Source organism: Dermacentor andersoni, chromosome 6 (assembly GCF_023375885.2).
Source record: "Dermacentor andersoni chromosome 6, qqDerAnde1_hic_scaffold, whole genome shotgun sequence".
Lineage (NCBI taxonomy): Eukaryota > Metazoa > Arthropoda > Arachnida > Ixodida > Ixodidae > Dermacentor > Dermacentor andersoni.
Window position 1 is genome coordinate 77,455,312 of NC_092819.1, and position 14,512 is coordinate 77,469,823.

Sequence of the window (14,512 nt, forward strand, 5' to 3'; positions counted from 1 at the left end):
AAAGTATGCGTATTAGTTAGCCCTAGATTGCTGTGTTGCATTCCGTGAGCACTGTATAGGCATGTAAAGAATCCCAGATGGCCAAAATAAGTGGTCAAAATTAATCTGAAGTCCCCACTACAGTGTGCTGCATCATAATCAGATCGTGGCATTGGCATTTAAAACTTCAAAGTTTGATGGGTTTTTAAAAAATTGTTTTGTTTGCTGCTCCTCGATAAAAGAGACTACTCATGGACAAGCTTAGCCACATTTGATCGTTTTCACTTTCTTTTGCTCTGAAAGGGGAAAATTGGCATCCACCCTAATTGTAGCAACCGGCTACAAAGGAAAGCCATACAGATTTCTCAGAAGGAAAGCCTCGCAGTTGTAGAAAAATTTGTCCTGGTCCAGGACTTGAAGCCGGAACCAGTGCCTTTCCAGGGTGGCCGCTCTACCATCTGAGCTAACCAGGAGGCTAGCAGATCACAGAGCGAGGGCGAATTAATTGACAACTTGAAGCATTGGGAGACTGAAAATGGCAAACTAGTTCTGCAGAAGCCTACAAGGTGGAGGAAAGTACATGAAAGGGAAAATTAGTATCCACCTGAATTGTATCTCATTTATTCAACTGCGAGGCTTTCTTTTTGAGAAACATGTAAGGGTTTCCTTTGTAGCTTCCTGCTACAGTCTGGGTGGATGCCGATTTCCTTCCTTTCAGGTATTTTCCGTCACCTTGTGGGCTTCCGCAGAACTGATTTGCACTTTCCTTTTGCTATGTATACTTTTTGTTAATCTCTCCTTGAAAATTTCTTCAATTTTATAATTGAATAAATTGGCCCCGAAAAAAACCAAAATGCTTTCAAACTTCAAAATGTTTTACTTGCAAAAATGGTTTACAACCGTGTCACTGTTCACATGTTTCACAGTAACTCTGAGGAGACCAAGAAAAAGGAGGTTGGGTGTGCTTCACTTCTGTTCAGAGTTGTGATTATGCTAAACCAGCTGCGACTGTTGCCCCCATGTTTTCTTTCTTTTAACGCATGTAAGAGAGAAGGAATGTGAGCAACAACTCTGAGCATAACAAAAATAAAATTGAATTCTGGGGTTTTGTGCGACAAAATCACGATATTGTTATGAGCCATGACATTGTGGAAATTCTGGATTAAATTTCGCCGCCTAGGTTTTTTTTTTAATGTGCTCCCAATGCATAGTACACAAGTGTTCTCGCATTCTGCCCCCATCAAAATGTGGCTGCTGTGGCGTCGATCAAACCCACAAACTTATCCTCAGCAGCACACCATCATAGCTGCCAAGCTACTGTGACGGGTGTCTGGCCCTAGATATGCTCTGGCTGTATGGGGGAGCCAAGTTCTTTTCAACTCCTTAGCAGTATTATTGACAAAAAAAAACGGCGTAAGCTTTACTTGCTTTGCAAGCCTTTGATGTCGTGAGTACGCAGTAGAGATTAAAAAAGAAAGGAGAGAGAAGGGGCTGTGTGTTGATGAATGAACAGGATGTTGGGGCCCCCCCTTGTTGTGTCAGATTGAAAAAAAGCAGGAACTGTGGAGCACATTACAATGCAGCAGATAACAAAACTGTGAATAACATGTGTTTCTGCAGGATAACGCCGAGCTCATTGTTTTGTGTATTACAAAGCGTCCACTAATTCAAAAGGCACATACCATTACTCCGACCTCACTATGACGCCGTAGACAGCAGCTGTTGCTGTAGACATTAGTACCTCACATTCGTATTAAACAGGTTTTAATTTGTGGCATTAATGACTATTAGAATGGTACATAAGTTCACATTAAGCAGATGTCAGCGAAAAATGGGTTGGTGAGATGCTGTTGGAATTGTTTTCGCTTTGGCTTACGAATCTCCTGTCGTTTTATTGGTAGTATGGTGCTTCCTTAATTCATAATAGTAAATGAACTACTCAGGTTCTGTACTAAGCATTGCCCTGAAGTTTTTTATAACATCAGAAACAAGGCTTTAGGCGCTGTGAACTTCCCAGGACTACTGTGAAGCGGCAAAAATTTTCCAAAACCTTTTTCTTTTGTTTGGCCAAATTTGTGCAGGAATTTTGTTTTCTTAATGAAACTACAATTTTATCAATTCAATTTTTTTTTTAATTTACAAGCTTTCTTTGTATCTCAACTTGAACAAAATATAAATTTGCAAGTTTACCTTTCTGCTTGGCATTGGGGGTCTTGCAGTAATTACTTTCTAAAAAAAAAAAAAAAAAGAAAGTTCAAACCATGCCGCAACATTGTCAGGTAGGTTTTGCGATTATACCAGGCTTTTCAGAAAACTGGAAGCAGCACCATAGTGATGCAGGCAGTTGTAGTACATCGCATCGTCGGTGTGGACAAGCTGTAGGTCCAAATGAGAGCTCCCTGGCTCCAATTCCGCAGGTCCAGCATCATGAATCGGCATCAATAGATCTCTCCAAACCATCGCTTTAAGGGAGCCGCGCAAACCTGGAATCGAACGTATGGCCATGCTTGCCGCTGCGCACATGGGCCTTAGACTGTCAGCACGAGCAAGGACATTGTGCTTAGCTATCACCATTGGACTCTGTCATCAAAGCTATGCTGTGACAAATAATCGATGGCCTGCAGCTGCTACTGTCTGGCTTAAATACGCCAGTGGCACTAACAGCGGCAAAAATTACGAAAGCTATAGACAGTCTCCTAGCTGCACTGTAGTAACTTCTACCTTTGCCTGCAAAGACGACTGTGCTGTGCTGTGCAGCGTACACGTACACATTGCACATAAACAGTGTATTTTGCGGTCCTCATCATAATCACCGTACCACCACCCTCCTTCCTCTTCACATCTTATCTTTGTTATTCCCCTAAACCCCTTCCCCAGCGTGGAGTAGCAGGCTAGAGGCACGTCACTCAGGCCGACCTCTCCACCTTTCTGCCATTAAATATCCTCTCTCTCTCTCTCTGTAGTACATCAAAGATTAACCACTCATGTACATTGTTAAAGAGCTTTGGTTTGTAGGTGGAGTCCTGAAATAGAAACATCACTTTCAGTTTCAGAGCAAAACACTATATATTAGCCCTGAGAACGAACTACAGGGGCGCTGCAAGCGCTGTTTGCAGGACATCAGGGCAGGAACCTGTCTCTGCAGTGTTTTCGTTTGTTCACTCTCGTTCCCTCTGCTTGTATGCTTATGGCGATCATCTCAAATATATTTTGTGACTTCTTCGTTCGTGAAAATTTATTCAAAGAGCTTATTTCTTAGATGACAATACAGTTCTCAAAGGCAATGCTACAGTGCCAGCTGAACAAGTGCAGACCAGCCCATTGAGAGTTTTTCATGTGCGGATCGACAACTGCAAAAACATAGCATATAAGAATCCAGTTATGATACCACACCTGCTGCGATGCAACAAGTATGTTACAAACGCTGGCTGTATATGACTTCTACAACTGTTACCTTGATTTTAATCTGCTAAAACAGGTTTGCTCACGACGAGCAGTTCATGGTATAATATTGAATCTTTGCATTTCTTCACAGAAACGCTCGGCAGTAACACGAGGACTTAAAGGGACACTAAACGCAAATACTAAGTTGACGTGGACTGTTTAAATAGCATTCCAGAAACCTCGAAACGCTTGTTTAGTGCCAAAAAGAGACTTAGTTTACGAGAAAATTGTATCTGAATGGTCCGAATACCTTTTTTGAAATTCAGATCTCCCGCCACCTAACCGGGGGAAGTGATGACGTTGCATACGTCATTAGCGCCCTTTGCTGCCGTTGGTGAGTGAAACGGTGCCCGACAGACGGCGGCACTGAGCCAAGACAAAGCAGCGAATTCGCCGCTGCAGCTGCTGTTTGGTCAAGGGGCGTAGACCGTTCGGGCATCCCGCGGCATCACATGGAAGTTGAATTCTCTGCTAATTGCAGTGTGTGTGAGTTTCGCAAGCCAGCAAAATTAATGCAGCACTACGCGATCAGGAAGGTACTGAAACGCGAAAGCGTGGGTGGCGCAGAGTCAAGTGAAAATGAAACCTTTCGACCGCCCGCGTCATTGTCAACGGTAATTTCAGTGAGTTCTTTTTTCTGAGCATGAAATAGAACTGGACAAGTAGCATTTTATTTCATCTTACAATACAATACGAGGATGTTTTTTGCAACGAGTAGTTGAGTACTAGTGACAGAATTTAACTGAGGAGTGCTTTCATCACAGGGCAAGTGCTTGAATGTCCCGGGGGAGTCTCTAATCATGTCCTGCATTTCTCGATTATTAAAGCTCTGTTCGCTTAATATTGGCGCTTTAGAGATTCTCAAGCACTAATCTATCACTTTAGCTTGACTTTTTATTTGCTTCTAGTGTCCCTTTAAGTAACAGTGCAGTTAGGTTCTACCAGCACCACTTGCTTCTTTAACTGCTTCTCAAAATTAGGCGGTTCTTCACGTTTAAGTGGCGGTAATTTGAAGTAAAGCTGATTGAGGCTTACAGCTGTTTGCAGTATATTAAAAAAAAATGTACCAATATATATTACCTTTTCCGTGCTACACGTTCAACTCATTTGAGCAATTCACTGGTGTTTGTTGCTTGAGGAATATACATGACGAACCTGTTTGGCAAACTGACACACACTGCTCGGCCCAAATTTTTTAGTGAAATATGCCTTTTGGACTGTATGGCTGCAGCCAGAAAGAAGCCGAAGTGTCATTCATTAGTTAGTATGGGACATATTGAAGGTATAATTCCCTAATTGAGGGTCAAAAATCCAGCGAAATATGTAAGGCTTGTGGTGTCTTCCGTATGAAGATCTGTGAGGTTCTCCTTTATGTACTGACGAAGTGAATAGTTCTCCGTTTGTATTATTAAACAACGCTGGATCATGATGTGGTGAGGCAGAAGGTGCTTGAATTTTCCTCTTCTGGGCACCCTAAGCTGTGCTGTAGTACTTCGAATATACTTTAGTACCTCGAGTATACTTTAGGCATTGGGACTGGTGCTGTGAAAAACTGTTTCATGGTTTCAATTCGAAGTTGTTGTGAACTGATGGGTTTAGCGAGCAATGTGTGCCTCGCCATAATGACAGTCAGTTGCTACCGCTGTGTGAGGGGTGTGCCATATTGTCGATAAAGGCTAATGAGGGCCACCAAGAAACATTTCATCACTTGCAATTGACTGTCTCTCAATCTTCTCCATAAAACTTTTCTTCCAGGTGATTGCTACTATGGTATTTGTGAATTAACTATGTAAATACTCTACATGATACGCCGTCGTGTTAGCAGCCATGAGCAATTCGTTTTATTGGGGCCTGTTTCAGAGAATGGTGGAAGTAACAGCAAACTTTTTCATACGAAATGCGTGCCTAACTGTCTTGTTTATGCATTAATAAAGTGGCCATATTTGACTAGAACAACTCACCAGAGTAATAATAATCATGATGGCAGCTTGGCTGGGCAGTGTCTTTCTAACACAAATAACATGTTCACATCAAATACCAAGATTTTTCTTCCATGTGAAATGCAATGTCTCTCATAGCTAGGTACCAAAGGAATGTTAAGTGTTTAGTGAAGCATCATACACAACTTCACGTGTTGAATTTGCAGACATTCTTTTTACGCAAAATTTATGGACAGACATGGCGCATATATGCATTGCAAAACCAGTAGACCCCTTCAACGCTACATAGCTTGTGACATCCAAGCCACAAATTTTCTCGACTCATGTGCTTTAGAAGAAAGAACTGTGGTTCAGGCATGTAGCAGAAAGAAGCTGACATATCCATCAATAAGTACGGTTCGAGCCACCCATACCCCAAGCATACACGAAGGGAATGAGTGCGCATGGCAGCTGAGCGAGCCAGGGCGAATGGCATCCTGGCCACGACGTTACTCACAAGAGGGCGCCACCCCGTGTTCTCAATGCTAATAGAGGTGTTTTGCTATGATGAGTCATCTGAGCACTTTTGTTTTTTTGAGCACCTTAATCCTGTCATGAAAAGAAGGGAGCCATGTTTCCGTCACAGACATCAGAGCAGCCACTAGTAAAGAAAAAGGCAGCACAGGAAGAAGCAAACATGGACAAGTGCTGTCCTCTAGTGTCAAAAACTGTAACTAGAAGCTATTTAATTAACATATTTGTCAGCAGTTCACTGCAATAGGTATATTTTGCTCGTTATGAGTCTACTTGTTGTCGGCGCTATTGGTACAACTTCCTGTGATGACCATACTCGTCATCAGTAGAGAAAGGTTTAAGTACAGTTGCATTCAAAAATACTTCATTTGTTGGAATGCAGGCAAAAGAATGGAACTGCCCAGCAACTCCAGGAGTTGTAATAGGTTGTCTCCTCACTTTTGCAGAATAAAAGTAGGGGAATGGGTGGTTACCTTCCACAGGTTCAATACATATGGCAGAGCCGCAGTTCTAATGGCAGAGCCGCATTTGGAAGGATCATCATTGTGTTTGTAACATGTTTCATGGGAAACTGTTTGCTCTGTAAATGCTCTACAAACACCTTTAAGACATTCAGCGTCTGCGTAAATATGTCAACTATAGTCAAACTTGGCTGTTGCGCCATAAAACACTAACTGTACAGAAAGCTTTGTGGCGTTAAAGGGAAAACTACAGGGGTGGTGCTGCTACAAGTGTTTTAATGTGCCAGGTAGTCCAGCTGAGTTTCACAGCATTTTCTGAGGTACTGAATCAGCGTAGCTCACTACTTACAACAGTTTTGCATTTGCCAAAACGTTAAGAGCAAAGCAAAACAAAATATAATTTAGCATTTAGTGCTGTGTTTTATGCCTTATTCTAGTGCAGCCGACCTCTGTTAATTTGACCTTGAAGGGTCTAAAGCAGTTGATCTAATTATCCAGCAGGTCGAATTGAAAAAGAGGCAGGAAGACAAGACACACTGTTGTTTTGTTTGGCAGTATTCGCTTGATTCTAACATTTCCCTGAATAACATGCGCCCAGTTTTTATGGGTACAAAGGAGGAAACTAACATAACAACAGCATTAGAGCTCCTTGAGTAAAAGATTTAAGAAGGACGACTCACCTGATTTTTTTAGCAAGAGAAATGTATCACGCCTACACTTCCAGCAATCAGAAAAAGGTAAAACCAGCAAAGTTCATCTTCACAGCATGGAAATGTATTGACACATAATGTCAGTCGTCGTCTCTCTCAGGCAGTACTTTACCGCTGTCTATGGACCACACCATACTGTCCTTTGTACTGTTCATTGCACATTTGATATCTCACATTTACCAAAGGACTCCACAGCAATTGGAAAGGGAAATGGTGGCCCGTGCCTAGACTAACCACAGTACTAGTTTGCTGTGCACAACATGCAATTCTCGAGAGTGCGACATTGTGGCCTCTAGCTTAGCATGCAAAATGACTTCGAACTTTTGAATGAGCTTTTGCAGTCAGACTGAGAGCAACACAACATTGTTGGCTTCCTATGCGAGAACTTGTTCTGCCACCAACCTGTCATTAAAGTGGTGAGGCAGGCTCTGACAGGAGACTGTTGGCAATGCCACGAACACACTTATGTTTCTAATTGCACAATTTTGGCAATTTTTTTACCAGTGTTTCCTGGAAAGAAATGTGTGCATTAGAAACACGTAAATGGGAGTAATAATTCTGTGCGAGTTACCGTTTCCGATTGAAAATTTTCCTGGGGGAAGCCAAAAATAGGCATTCTTGGTGGGAGGTAACAGGCATTTGACAGATTCACTGTTTCCTAGCGCTGCCAAAACTGATGGTGCAGCCATGGGGCTCACACTTGAAGTCATCATTAGGGTCAGGTGCGTCTGTGCTGACCAGTGAAGTTCAAATTATTTGGTGAAGGCCAATTTCAGGATCAAAATAACAAATTCTGGCCTATGTGCATGGGCACCAACTGGGATTCTTGGTTGGGATCAAATTAACCCTAGAGTTGAATTGATGAAAGCCGCTGCATAAGTGCTGTAGGAAGTAGGATGTTTTCTGTTCCCCAGCTCAAATGAACATGAATGAGACTTTAGGGACTATTTTCTGGAGGGATATAATGTGCGAGCGGTTTGCTATGGTAACTTTCTCTTTATTGCCACAGCAGGTTGTCAGCGAGTATAACTAACAATGCATGTATGCATTCAAGCGAACACACTGTTGACCTCATGAATCAAATACAGTGAAAGCAGATGTCTTTACTGTGCCAAAAAAATTACAGGCCAGCAGAGCAATGTTGGACTTAGTTACGAGGTCTCTCGTATGTAGTGATCAAACAGGTTGTCACAAGCAGGTTTTATCTCGCACTTTGCATGCAACGGAAGTTGAGGCACACCCTGGCAGCCACTTCATACCGGATAAGAGCACATGGTCAATGTATATCCTTGGTGATAAATTTATCATGACCGCAGTCTGCAAGAATGTGTGTGATGGTTAACTCACATGGACATTGTTTTCAAGCGACAGTTCTGCTGCACTAAGCTGATGCTTATTATCTAATCACTCTTGTCGGGATGTACTGTTTATCTATCCTGCATGTTTCCACTGTCCATCCCTGTAGGACAGTGCTGTTGAGGGACACCTCAACCACCTTGGCCATAAAAACATTCTCTGGTAAATGTAATTGACTGCTTGCAGTCAATCCAATGTGAAGTCGTTCCAGTCAGAAACTGTCTCGTGGCCTTTGGACGTTGTGCACAAATATCTCTCACCTGTATACAAACATGCAAGAAATTATTTAATTCTGCATTACTTTCAGGTTCCGATTTCTATAAGTGAAACTCAACCATATTATTGCGACTTTTGAAAAATTCACCAAAGTAGAGGCTGAAATTTGTAGTGCGTGTGTTGCTGTATAAAACAGTCTCCTGTCCTTTAGTGCTGCGCAGCTAGTTACTTCTCGGCAGAATAATATCTCACAATTCTCTAAATTTACACAAGTCAGTCCCATAAAACATAATCAGGATAAATGTTTCCATGCTTTAGTAGTGTTGCACTATAAGATGTATGCATTCTGTCAACTGCACTACTGGAAACTGGTTAATGATACGTAGGGTGCAGTAGTCAGGTGGTAAAAGAGTAACTGCAATTTGCCATCATGGTCGTGGAAAGGAAAGGAAATGAGCATGCATGTGCTTAATCAGATGTTCGATCACATTGAGGAGCTGCCTGATATATAGCTGTAAAGGGTTAAATACAAGTAAGTGGCCTGACACAAAAACATGGGAGGTAGACACTACGGAGAGAGAAGAAAAGCAGATTAGCTTTCCACCCTTTCCATGAGAGCTTGCGTGTTTACCATTTGTTTGCGTTCAACTTGAATTTGCATCATCCACATGGTCGCCTCACTAGGCATCCCTGATGCTACCCAAAGCTATGAAAAGCCACATGGTGCACTCAGTCTTGACTGCAAAACAGCATTTATGTGTGACTGATATTGAGTTGGTGTTGTCATTTGCATACCTACAGTCATGCAGGATCACTGTGCTTCTTTGCCTCATGCAGAAAAATATTTTATGGCCTCCATGCTCTTTTACTGCTAGTTGCTCATTTGTCTCATGCATCTCATCATCTTCACAACCACTGAGGCTTGCTGTGTATCTGTTCAGACAAAAAATGTTTTTGAACCTTTTGGAATTGCCTTGTGGTATAATATATCGAGATGGTCCTCCCAATAATTTTGTTAACATATGTGATCTGCTTGCTTTGAGAAAGAAATTACACATTGTAACTTTATTGTTCGAATTCTGAAAAAATTGATTCTTTGTTACTTCTAACACCTTGCATCAAAGTAATTCTGTAGTACGATTGTAGAGTACCAAACACGATTTTTTCAGTTTATTTGTATTGTATAGTGTATTGATTGCCTTCATTAGTACTGGGAACTTCTAATTACATAATCCTAATTTCTTGATTGCATAGAAAATGATTCTGCATAACCAATGCATCTTTTGTGCAATTTACTTCTGCTTGCGTTGACAGTGATGTAGGTGCACACTTCTTGAGTATTACAATCTCTTCATTATACGCTGTGTCTTGCAGTTTCCCTTTATAACCTCCCTAGAACAATATTCCTGTAGGACACTGTGATGCGTACAAAAGAAAACAAATAAAGAGTGCTACTGCTTAGTCAAAATGAAATTCGGTTGCCAAGATGGTCACTGCACAATTCCACAAAGTTCTTGTCACTTGCCTTTTCCAAATGCAAGGCCATTGACAAAATTTTTGTCACAATTTTACGAAGATGTTGCATGCTGTGCATGTTCTGCTTTAGCACAGAAGCAAAAAATCTACTGTACACAAAAATCATGCCATTTGCAAAATCACTTGAATTGTAATTCAATGTAATTTCGTAGCCATGTCAACTAATGCATATATTCCAAGACCCACTTCTTTCTGTAATGCCTTTGGGCCCTGAAATTAAATAAATGAAGTAAAATGACTTTAAGCTTGAAATAAAGGTAAATGTAAAAAAAAAATCTGTGACAGAGAAAACTGCACAATTCACATTATCTGGCATCGGCACTTCTAAACTAGCCAGCACAGTAGTTGTGCTCATCATTTTATTTACCAGCGACATGCATGAGCAACCATTTCTTTTTTTCATTTTGGTCTTGTGAACGTTTCCTGTTGTGAGTTCTGTGTTTGTAGGTCATTTGGTGCTTGTACCCATACTATTCTTTTTGTTGTTCTTGCCCATTATGTTAGCAAACATCAAGTACACCACAAACCTGCTGATTATGCTGCTGATAGGATGAGCATGCAAAGTTTACTAGGCAGGCTACATGGTCAAATCCCCCCCCACATCTTCTGTCCTATATCTGGATTCATGTAGCCTTTATGCTATGCTTTCAATGCTGGTCACTATGACACTGCAGAAAAGCTGCAGGGAGCATTTGTGCAACCATTGTTCCTCGACTGGTTCAAGCTTGCGTTAAAAGCTTACCAAAAATAAAATTTGGACCACGTAAAAATACTAGTTCCGGACAGAGTAGATATAAAGCAGCCTCTGTGCAAAAGATATTTTGAAATACGAGTCAATGCATTGTAAAAAGCTTGGAAAACCTTTATGTTGTGAAACGAAAAAAAAAAAAAAAAACTCGGTCATTATAGCTTGAAAGTGACGCATGACCTGGAACTTTAGGACTAATCAGCACAACACCTTGGTAGAACTTCCAAGGTTAGCTGGCACCCATGGTGTGCTGAAGATCTTCAGAGGTTTTGGCATCGCATCCACTTGCCACCAGCTTTCCGTGTCGTCTGCTTAGGTGCTATTTAAAGACTGTTAATGGGAAAATTAGAGTGCTGCTTTGCCAAGATTTCTTCAGTAGTACACACTATTGTTCTAAAGGCAGCAGCACACTTGTTGACACTTGGAGGAATACTAAATCACAGAAACAGTGCTTGTCCAAAGGTCAATAAGTGAGTAGCCTTTAGAACAGCAATGGCCAACCAACTAGTAGCTTACCAATACTCCTTCAACAAGTGCATACCACTCATAACTAGTGAAATTTCATCCCAGTTAGCTTTTTGGCCTTTAAAAGGATGCTAAAAGCAAATGTTAAGTTGACCTAAATTGTTAGATTATTCTTCTAGAAACCTTTTTTGTGTCGTGTCTGGAGATGACTCAGTTGTGCGGAAAATTGGGACTGAGGACGCTGTGCAATTCTGCTATGCAAATAACTCTTAATAATTAGGCACCCAACATAGTTGCACTGGCGATCTTGAAGGTTGTGCTCTGCCGGGTGCTGCTACTTGCTTTGAATCCGAGACCTACACAAAGAGGGCACCACATTTCTGTTAAGGGCATTGATATAGTTGTGTGAAGAGGCAGCGCTGGTGAGTTCTTTTGTGGGAAAATCCTACAAAATTGGTCAAGCTGCATTGTATTTCACGCTGAAATGCAACCAAATCACCTTTACTATTATTGGCTGATTAAAATGCGCCAATTTATTGGACATGTTACCTTATGGGTGCTGCTACTGCATTCACACAGTGGCCGCACCAATGCTGTCATGTATTTGTCGTTTGTTTCACTTACAAATGTTCTTTTCTTGGTAAAAGTGTGTGTGCAGATGACTGTTTGTGTACCTTGTGTACTGCGTGTTTAAAATGAGTTGTACAATACGTACCCTTAAAAATAGCCTGGTGACTGATAGTGTTACACGCAGTTTATTAACAAAATTCCTTTTTATACATTTCTAGAAAAAAATTTCTTGAATACCAATGCACTCTTTGCAATGCACATAGCAATGCAAACTTTTGAACGTATACCTCAAAACTGGCCTCAACCTCAGAGTTTGTTTCACATGAATGTGCCTTGTGAGCTCACCGGTCGAAAATTTTAATTGCAATATGTGTAGTAAAGTAATTAGTTAAATTTGATTACTGAAATTTGTTAATTAGTCAATTAGGCATATTGATATTTATGCAAGTAACGTCTGCCTCTTCAAGTAATCCAGCTCTGCTATTCGAATTTTGCTAACTGCCACAGGCCATTCTAAAAAAATTATATCTAACTAATTTTAATGCATACATATATATGTGCAAATTTAATGGCACTGCAAAGTTGGTAAGTTCCAAAGAATATTAAGTTTAGGTAAAGATCTTTAATCCTGGCTTAGCATGATGACACTTCGTGGTTGTCGCTGATTGCATTTTTTGTTTGTCTGTTCCTTTTTATGGGCTGAGGCATTCACGCTGGTCTTTTCCTCCATGCTGTTGTTTTCAGATGCAGGTGACAAGCCAGTGTTCAAAGCCCTTGAGAAGCTGTTTCTGGAAGGGTTGCCGCAGGAGCCTGTTGAGTGGACACGGTACGCTATGCTGCATGTCTAGCAGCCTGAGAAACGCAGAAAGCTTGAGAATGTCAGGAAATCTTCTCAATTTAATTCACTTTACTGCATATTCCAGCAACACAAGCAGGTGAGAAAAAAGTAAAATTGTGCGCAGAAAGCATCGATGATAGTTGGCAGTGTGAGCGTATAGCCCAAGCAAATGAACAAATGAACAAATCAACATTTTCCTTGCCGAGTCAGACCAACCACAAAAATGTGCGAAAGAGGCAAAGAAAGCTATTTGTCTTATAAAGGGACACCAAAGGCAAATATTAGGTGAATGTGGAGCATTAGAATACCATTCCAGAAACCTTGCAACACTTGTTTCAAGCCATGAAATGACATAGATCAAGAGAAAATATTGTCTAAAGGTCCATGTACCTCTAGCACAATTAAAATCACCCGCCCCCGAGTAGGGAATCGTTACATTGCATACGCCATCACTGCCCTCTTCTGCTATCGGTGAGTAAAATGGTGTCTGACAGTCGGTGCTACGGTTTCTTGCGCAACACACAAAAGCACGACCAGAAACCGAGCCAAGACAGAGGCAACAGTGTGAAAGAAGAAGGGAAAGCACGCACAGAATCATAAACACGATCTTCGACACTTGTCACGATGGGCTTTGTTGTCTCCTACTTGCAGTTTGTGCAAGTTTCACGAGCCTGCAAAAGCAGTGCAACACTGTGCAATACTGAAACTACTGAAACACAATAGGGTGGGCAGCGCAGAGTTGAGCCAAAGCTAAACTTTTCGACCGGCCACATAATTGTCAACAGTAACATCAAAAGTTATTTTAAAGCGAGAGCTTTACCACGCCAGCCAGCGAGCCATTTCGGCTCGTCGCGCCGTATGCTGCATGCCATATGCCGTGGCCGACGAACTACCTTGAGCCGCCGTTGCGTAGCAACGCTGCACGCGCGCTCCAACAGATGGCGCCGCTGTCGACGCCGCTGCCGTCACAGCTCGCTCCACCATATGTGCTCCGCTGGGGTAGAGGGAGAGGAGGCGCCTCCTCGCAGGGGATATTTATATGTGTGCTTTGCCTCAGTGTATTTAGTCATTATGGAGAGCACGAAAGAGATGCAACAACGACAGAACGAAGCGAGGAAGAGACAACGCACTCAAGAGATGCCAGAAGAAGCGTAGCCATGCAGCTCTTGCTTTCGCAATTCGTCTCTGGTTAACCAGAGCTAAACCACAGGCAAATGTTTTTTTTTCTAAGAATTGAATAGAAGTTTACAATTATCATTTTCTTCCATCACATAATGCAGTTTAATTATCTTTTTATTGTGAGTAATTGAGGACTAGGAAAAAATTATAAGGAGGAGTTGCTACATTATTGGGCTAGTACTTGAATGTCCTGGTGGAGTCTCAAGTTGTGTCCTGCATTTACTTCAGCTTCTTGATTACTAAAGCCTTGTTCTCGATAATATTGATGCCTTAGACGTTCTCGAGTTTTAACCAGTCACTTTAGCTTGACTTATTATTTGCCTTTAGTGTCCCTTTATAAGAAATTTGCTTTATGGGCAGCTACGGGCTCTCCCGTTGTTTACATGTTTAACTTTATTGCTTGGAAAGCTTAATGTGCTTGAAGATAATCTCGCAGTTGTCAGTGAAACTGTCCAAAAATGAATCATGCCAGTGAGACAGCAACCAAGTGAAACTCTCAATAAACAAAATTGTGGGCTAGCTTATCAAAGCTCTGTTACAGCCATAAATATTTTCTA

At 41.5% G+C, this 14,512-nt stretch overlaps 1 protein-coding gene across 3 annotated transcripts in view; it reads left to right on the forward strand.

Annotated features, from left to right (window-relative positions):
* Positions 1 to 14,512, forward strand: part of SIDL (SIDL trafficking protein particle complex subunit 10) — a 103,215-nt gene that overhangs the window by 6,238 nt on the left and 82,465 nt on the right. For all 3 annotated transcript variants that reach the window (XM_055066404.2, XM_055066405.2, XM_050171137.3), the window contains one exon: positions 12,683 to 12,764. In XM_055066404.2, coding sequence (XP_054922379.1) covers positions 12,683 to 12,764 — 82 coding nt within the window. The remainder of the gene's footprint in view (positions 1 to 12,682; positions 12,765 to 14,512) is intronic.